General features: G+C 35.2%; 2 protein-coding genes across 2 annotated transcripts; both read right to left on the reverse strand.

The window, feature by feature from the left end:
• Nucleotides 1-1394: 1394 nt before the first annotated feature.
• On the reverse strand, nt 1395-6700 carry LOC112463735 (probable 28S rRNA (cytosine-C(5))-methyltransferase). The gene is made up of 6 exons (XM_025030263.1): nt 6381-6700; nt 5792-6062; nt 4161-4417; nt 3279-3394; nt 2695-2867; nt 1395-2427 (listed from the first exon to the last, which is right to left on the reverse strand). The coding sequence occupies exons 1-6, from the start codon at nt 6504-6506 to the stop codon at nt 1427-1429; spliced, it is 1944 nt and encodes a 647-aa protein (XP_024886031.1). The 5' UTR covers nt 6507-6700; the 3' UTR covers nt 1395-1426.
• Nucleotides 6701-7472: 772 nt separating this feature from the next.
• On the reverse strand, nt 7473-8490 carry LOC112463734 (EEF1A lysine methyltransferase 1). Its single transcript, XM_025030262.1, has 4 exons — nt 8276-8490; nt 8043-8190; nt 7727-7936; nt 7473-7638 (listed from the first exon to the last, which is right to left on the reverse strand). Exons 1-4 carry the CDS (start codon nt 8438-8440, stop codon nt 7502-7504), a joined length of 660 nt encoding a protein of 219 aa, XP_024886030.1. The 5' UTR covers nt 8441-8490; the 3' UTR covers nt 7473-7501.
• Between the last annotated feature and the right edge of the window lie 121 nt (nt 8491-8611).

Raw genomic sequence — 8611 nt, forward strand, 5'->3', positions numbered from 1 at the left:
ATCACTAGTAATAAATTGATGGATAAACAAGTGTAAGAATGTCATGAAAAAATCGATATCTTTGATCGAAAGGAAAGAAGGAAGGTGTAAATTGAAAGCATTTTTCTACCTTTGAGATATAGCTGCGAGTAATAAAACTACATTACAACGTCGAATTATGTACATTTATTACGATTACGTAAAGAGTTCTTAACTCTTATTGTTAATCGAATCTTAACACAAAAATTAATAAGGTAGGTATTGAAAAAAATTAACGTACGTATATGAAAACAGTTTTGGCGCCAGTTCTAACGTGTAATAGTTTCAGTTTCTCCAACACTTCATAATCGATATGTTATACCTAATATACTTACTATTATTTTAAGTTTTAAGTTATAGCTCTAATAGACAATATTTCTCGACATTTCGTGTCGTGTCGTGACTCACGCGACGTGATTCTAGCAAGTTAAGTAACGTGTGTACCTCGCGCAGTGAAGGGCCAAGTTAGAAAACTGAATCATAGTTTATCGCATAATTATATCAACCAACGTCTATATACCTAATACCCTATACCTATACATATATATCAGAAAAGGTTTTTTCACCGCAATTATACGTATATATGTATACCTCGGCATAATCGACATGCTTATCGGTTGACTTTAAGCAGGCCAACAGGCTTCCATGTTACCATGTCGCGAATTGCTGATAAAACGAGTACTTGTATTATGTATACATATATATATGTGTGGTGTGTGTGTGTGTGTGTGTATAGAATATACTATAAATATGTACAAGCACACACAGGGGCTGACAGGGGTGCGTTCGAAAACTTCACTCGGGTGTACACCAGCGTCGTTCTGTCTTTGTTCAATTTTTAGTAACAATTATGATAGAACAATGCGATGCGCACCCGAGTAAAGTTTTCGAACGCAGCCCCGGGTGCTGAAAATCTATAGTGCACGTAACATATACTATAGGATTTTTAGCACTCGAGTGAATCCGAATGCAGCCCAGTGTAAAGCCTGCATTTAATTTTCTTTCAGAATTTTTATAATCTAGCTGGAATATATATTATGTATATACATATAAAACCATATGCACCCTCGCTCAGTTATCGAGTGTGTATTTGCGATCGCGAACTGAGCGAGCGGATAAATGGTTTTCTTACTTACTGTCAGTAGGTATAGTGATAAGTATTATATTGCTGGATGAAATGAAAAAATTAAACAAAGATATCGAGAAGGCAAATAACCACCAATTTTTCTAGACCCTCTAGATTTTCTAAAAATTCAACACTCCAGCAATCAATTTTTATATTCTCATCTATATATTGCTTATATAATATATCATGGATGTGTCATGTGTCTCTAAACGCGTAATAAGGGATAATGGCAAGATAAAAAAACACAATATTACTTTTTTTTCATTTAACATTTAATCTCACTTAAGAATTCTCTTCATTTCTTTTCCTCTTCTTTGATGGTACAATTGCAATTTCTTCTTGTTGTTTCTTTTTTTGAAAATAAATTTTATCAATCTTGACGATTTCTTTAGTTGCTTTTTTCTTTCTCTTTTTTATCTTGGACAGTTTAGTTTCAATTTCCTCATTTTGTTCCTTTTCACCATAATTAGCATCCAATGTGTCATTATCTATTTCCACCTCAAGTGCATTTTCACACTTTAATCGTTGCTTCCTTGATTTTTTTGCTTCCATCTCATCTAATATCCTCTTTTGTATATCTTTGGATTTATTTAATGCCAATTTATGATTTAAATTGGACAAATTGCTGCGAACGTCCATTTTTTCTACTTCTTTTTCACTGCATTTTGCCTCTTTTGTCTTTACTTTGCCTTTATTTTCTATTTCGGAAACTACGAATTTAACAATATCAGTCGATATCTTTCCTTGTCCATCTGTTGTTGAAATTTCTTCTTTCTTCTTCTTCTTCTTCTTCTTCTTAACGCATTTCTCTCGCTCATACGGGTCTGTTATTGCCATGTCATCTTTCTTGACATTCAAGTTAGCCCTGATAACATTTCTATATTCATTACCCCCTTTGTGTTTGCACTTTGGCAGAGTCACATCAAAGTTCCTCTCGAATACCGCTACGAAAAAACCATTGCAAAAATCATCATCTGGCTTCGAATACAAACATGTATCTCCGCAGTTGTATTTTTTCGAGCTGAAGTTAGTCCAGTTGTTTTTTAATAATTGTCTAACAGGTACCAGATGATAAGCGTTACCAATATCGGCGAGAACTTCGTCTATTACTTCTTCATTTTCCTCGGGGTGTAAAGAACAAGTGCTGTAGATTATTCTCTTTGCATTTGGAAAGTTGAACAGCGCGTATCTAAGAAGATAAACTTGGAACGATTGTAGGTTTTGCAAACGCTTTGACTCGGGTTTGCCATCCATATCGCTCTGTTTTGGTCTGTCGACAATGCCTTTAATAAAAATGTTATAAAATTATATATCGTAAAATCATACAAAATAAAAATTATGTCGTATTTTACAACGAATAGTTGTATAGTGATTAAATATAGAATAAACGATTACGTTAATAGATGCCTTCTGTAAATAGGAAATAATGCGACAAAGAAAATTCATTTCGAAAAAAGAATTAGAATTTCCATTTTCCTATTCCGACATTTATTGTTAGTGTATTAACTTAAATTTGATTTTATTTATTAGAAAGTGGAGGATTCTCTTACCTGATCCAGAACAAGTTGGATCAACTAGAATATATTCCACATGTAAATATTTTTTTGGATCGAGAGTCAAAGCATCTTGATTAAGAGGTTCCACGCAGAGGGAATGAGTCTTTTTCATCTGACTCAATAAGGTTTCAAATCTCTTGGCATCGATCTCCACAGCATAAACTTTCCTATATAAAAACAATTTATACTAGTATCCATTTCTAAACATTAATTATTTTATTTAAACTAATTAATAAAATATAGTTGTATAAAAAAATATCAGATTAAATATTTAACACTAAAATTGGTCAAAACATCAAAGTGGTTAAAATGAGCCGTTTGACATTATTGAAACATCTTAATTTCTGAAATTTTCCCTGACTTTTATAAAAATTAGATAGAACAGATGATTAATTTTATTAATTTGTTTTTACTTTTTCTCTATTCTTTTCTAATCGCAGGATTTCTTCGGTAGAGATAAATCTCCTTTCGGTAGATTAATCTTCAGTAGTTCTAGTGTTCATACATTTTTGGTTTCCATTTTTCATGCAATCTGATATCTAACAGAGAATGTTATTGGAGAACAAACTGTGTATTACCCGTAATTTTGCAGTTTTGCTGCCGCATGAGTAGCCTTCATGCCGGGCGCGGCGCACATGTCCAGCACTACAGAACCACTAACAGGATCCAACAAGTGCACCGGCAAGCAGCTAGCCTGAATAAAAAACAAAATTTTAACATAAACCTATTGAATGCATCTTATTAATCATTGATCAATTGATTAAATCTTGTTGATGCTAATTTATATATTAGTAACCTACTAAAATTTGATAAAAGTTCAGTAAAAGTTGAATCTCGGAATATAAGACAATGAAAATTAACACATAAATGTTTTTAATTTAGACCTGAACCTGAACACGCGTCTATGTACCGTATGTACGTACACATTTATCATATTTATTCATTTATTTCAGCTATTCTTAGTCTAGCACAGTGCCAAGTTCTTTATATTAAATATTTTCTTATTTTATCTAAATCTTTTCATTTTATATTGTTACTTCTAAAGATTTAAATAATCTGTTTGCATAATCATGTTCTATATCTTCTTATTAACTATTCAACTGCACTTAAATACAAGTATCGTCTATTATCTTAGTGGGTTTTTAAATGTTTAATTTTTTAAAACGTTTATCATATTTCCTTTCATTTGACGCAACTTTCTGACTTCATTACTTTTTTTTAAGAACATTTTTAAAATTATGAAATGTTAACCAACACTTATTATTCACTTGAACATTCTTTTTTACGAAAATCAATACCATTTATATTATAATACACAATTATTTTATATTTTTGATTGGATATACTACAACAATTTTGTACAACAGATTTCTTTCAATATATAACAGTTTTTCATACTAGTGCGCGCACTTGGTGACATTTATTTTTCTTTAAAAAGGTAATTTTTTAAATTTATATACCTTATCCTGAAGAATAAGCTCGCCACTTTTATAACCGCTGTGTCCGTGAAAGGGTGTCAGGGGTGGAAAAACCAACATTTCAGGTATATGCAGATCTTGTATAAAATGCGGTTTTGATAATTGCGATAAGGATTGTAGATATGAAGAGTATGTTGTACTTTTGGGTAGTAATTGCCATCCATCCTCCTGGAAGAGACAGATGGCTTTTTCCACTGACAACAGAAGAGTATTGACACGGACGTATCGAGGCTTTTGCACTGAAAAGAAAAAAGAAAAATAATCACATCTTTTTGAAGAATCCCATTAAATACAGCAAATATATACTTATTACTACACACACACTCACACACATACACAAATGTATGCGGGGAAAGAAGAAATCTGATCTAATGATAGAAAAGGAGGAAAAATAGTTTAATTTTTCAATAAACCAAATATATATGAATATTTTTTATTAGATCAAATTTCTTTCTTTTTTCTGTATCTATACATACGTATCTTTTTTATTGAAACATTTTTATATCTAATTTAAAGAAAATCAAATTTACATTATTATAATTTGTTTAATTTTAATTATACATTTAAAAAAATCCAATCCAATTTTTAATATATCTATGTTATATCAAATCTGTTTTAGTTATACTTTACAGCATTCCTCGCAATATAAAATCAGAAATATATATTTTCATATAAAATAAAAATCTATAGAGCAAAATCTATAACTTGCTCCTTAAAGCAAGTTAGTAAAGTAATAATGTCTAAACAACTGATTTTATGGAATATAATGATAAAAGAAAATTTTTCCTACTTCTCGTGTAAAATGTGGAATAAAAATATCGTATTTTGAAAAGGATTTAGAGGTCAACTTGATTTTTGCAAATTAAAATACTATACTTTTTGTTGCTATTTTATTACGTAAAGATTGCCCATCGTTATATACAGTCTTTACATATGTATATATTTACATCTCTTTCAGTTATTAAACTTATTATTTTCTCTATTAAGCATATACGCGTATTAATTAGATACACATACTGTAGTTTAAGTAACAAAAAATGCTGGTTTTTTTTCTTTCATACACAACAAAAAATAATTGACATTTTACAAACTTAAAAAAAAAAAATAATTTTAATCAGCTTTCTCATTCAAACTCTCTACTTGATCTTCGCTTTGTTCCTTCTCTTCGACAGACTCGTTTAAAGCTTGATAAGCATAACATGAGATAATCAAGTTCACTGTGACTACGGCCGCCAGTACAGAAATGTAATTCGTCACAGCGGTATCAGTCTGGAATTCTAATATCATGAAACGTTGTACCCCAAAGAAGGCAGCAAACGGCAAAGTGAACATGGCGACGCTATAGAGGAACAACGTTCCGAGTACTGCTGCTGGGCCCATCGCGCAATTGTTCTTTTTGTTGCAAATCGATTCCCGACGACAAGATCTGCTTTGACGATCTTGTAGCTTTCCGACTCTAACTTGTTTGTTCGGTCGACTGGACAATATTCTGCAGTTGCGAATAATCAGGACCATGAAGAAGAATGCCTTTACTGCGCTACGAGGAGTCTTCGCCGAAGACCGAGTCTCTGCAAAAATGCAAGCATGCAATGATTATTGACGAGCACAATTACCTTTCGCTTTGTGAACGACGAGAGTCTCTGTGCAGTCGAGGCTCTTTGACTCCTCTCGTAGTCTGTTCTCGTAAGCTAGGACGGTTAAGACAGGCTTGGAGCGGCTCTTCAGGCATCCCTTGCGCCACAAAAGCTCCGTTATTAGAACTTTGGCTAGCCAGGGATTCAAACGCGGTTGTTCCGTTAGAATTTGAGTCTTGTCGAGCAGCCGGTCTAGCTGAGGCAACGCTCGTAAGGTATTCACCGACAGACCGTATATGCCGGCTACATTCTGAATCGTACACGATATATTACATTTTTATGGCAATTGTATGGCATTGTACGTAACAATGGGTGCGTTCAGCCGATACTCCGCTAGCCTATCAATCGTGAGCAGTCGCTCGTTTTCGCTCGTTTCCTCTCTTTTGACCCAATGGATTAAAAGAAGAGGAAACGAGCGACTGCTCACGATTGCTAGGCTAGCGGAGTATCGGCTGAACGCACCCAATGTAATCGACAAAGTTAGAACCTTGGGGTCTTTTCAAAATTAATCTCATATCCTTCCCTTCCCTTCCCTATCGTTCGTTCGTCCGTTTTATTTTACACTTACGGGATGTTTCCTCTCGTAAATCAGAGTCTTCAGACTGGCACCATCCTCTCGCACGCGACGAACAATGTCGGCCGTGAACTTGTAAATACGCGGGACCGTAACGGAATGCACGAATTCATTCGACATATTACGGATTTTAGACTTTTTGAAAATTATGTCTTTAATCAATCAGCAAGTTAAGTAGTAAATCCATCGTCCACATTGATGAACCCGTTATGAATATGATTTCGAGACGAGTCCAGAACCTAACCTGCAGACGAGTGACAGTGACAAACTGACAAATCAACCCGACAGTGCCGCCGACTGGAGTCACTGGAGTGTACTAATGCTGGGTCTACAATGCGAGTCGCAAAGTCGTAAGTCGCAAGAATTGACTAATCACAGTCAAATTTGAGGAGAATAATCGACTGTGATTCATAGAGATATAAGAATAGAGTGCGCGAGTCATATGCTAGCACGTAAGAGGCTGCGATATAGGAATAGAAAAAGACCGCTGCATATAGGCCCTTTCTGTTTTTGTCTACGCGTGCATGCGAAACAAAGACAGAAGGGGCCCATGCGCAGCTTTCTCTTTCTATTCTGCGCAGCTTTCTCTTTCTATTCCTATATCGCTTTTTCAGCTCGCTCGCGCACTCTATTCTTATATCTCTATGCTGTGATTGGTCAATTCTTGCGACTCACGACTTTACGACTCGCATTGTAGACCTAGCATAACACCACATGAGTGTAGTACCGTTTGTTCTTCTTCGAAGAACTTTCTGAACCTTGTCCAACTTTTTGCACCAGGGTGCACCGGTTCAGAAAGTTGTTCGAAAAAGAACAGACGGTACATACATTTCGATATTCCCTAACCTTCAAATTACTTCCCCGCGTAAATTCAAATAGCCACATGTTACATACATACATATATATGATACAATAAGATACAAATAAAACAGAAATCCAAAATTCGTCAATTGGGAAGGTACCTAGGACTCCATTCGTATCGGTTCTTAAAAAAGTATACACGAGATTATCAACATTTAAATATATTTATCACAAATATATATATATATATATATATATATATATATATATATATATATATATATATCTTTGTTCAATACCGTCTCTAATACTGTTCACTCTTTTAGAGTTTTGTCGAAGTCAAAATTCGAATAGCAGTAAAATTCATTAGCTAAATTGTTTTTGTGACCTGGAATAAAATCACATTTTCTAACGTCCAACAGCCTCTCCGCCAGTTCCGCCATAACGGCACCTGCACACGAAATAATAGTGTCCTACTTATATCGATACGATAATCGGTGCACAACAGGAATTTGGCAGAAAAATGATGTCGTACACACCTGTGCAGAGCACGATATTCTTCTTGGTCAAAAACTTCACCGTCACCGCCGTCTTGGTTAGACACTCCTCCGAGAGGAACGGTGGGTCAGCTATAACCAAATCGAACTGGCTGGACATGTCCCGGGGAACATCCAGAGGAAACTTGTAGTCATACTGTATAAAATCCTTGCCAAATATCTTGAAACGGCTGTCATACTCAAACAGGGTAACTGCAATATCAAAATAATATACTTGCAAACTATATAATTTAGTTAACTCCACTGTACTCAGGCTGCAAATTACTCCATGTATTCAGGATGCAAGTGCTAATCATACCTTGCCGTTCACCGCATTCTTTCTTCAATTTGCTGTAGAGAGTTGGACAAGATACCAGAGCGATCTTTCCCTTCGCCGGGGTGGAATTTAAGGCACCTCTGACAAAAGTCTCTATCGTATCGTCATTGTACCAAAATTGACTCAATTGCTGTAACGTCGAGATCGTGCGTAAGTTCCTCCAGAATTAAAAAAAATCTAAAGCAAAATTAAAATGGTATTATTTTCTCACTCACCCAGTCCTCGTCGAAGGGAGTATCTGGTAGTATCCGATCTTCCTCGGATATACGTTTCAGCAAGTTCTCTCGCTCCTCTTTCTCCTTTAGGAATTCCTGTAGCGCGGCAAGGGTACTCGAGCTCAGTTGCGGCTGGTCGTCATCGCTGTCGCTCATTGTCGTCATTGTTTACAATCGCAGCGCGATTTACCTGTAAAGTGAGAGAACTAAAAGTAAGCGGAGATCAGAGTAAAGCAGGGCACACACACCTTTCGTAGAACGTAACAGTAAGGTTCCGACCAATCGTGTTGCTCGATTCTTACTTCTACGGTTACAGACGGCCGAATTGAGCAACGC

The sequence above is a fragment of the Temnothorax curvispinosus genome, unplaced genomic scaffold, assembly GCF_003070985.1.
Source record: "Temnothorax curvispinosus isolate PA1 unplaced genomic scaffold, ASM307098v1 QBEX01013599.1, whole genome shotgun sequence".
Lineage (NCBI taxonomy): Eukaryota > Metazoa > Arthropoda > Insecta > Hymenoptera > Formicidae > Temnothorax > Temnothorax curvispinosus.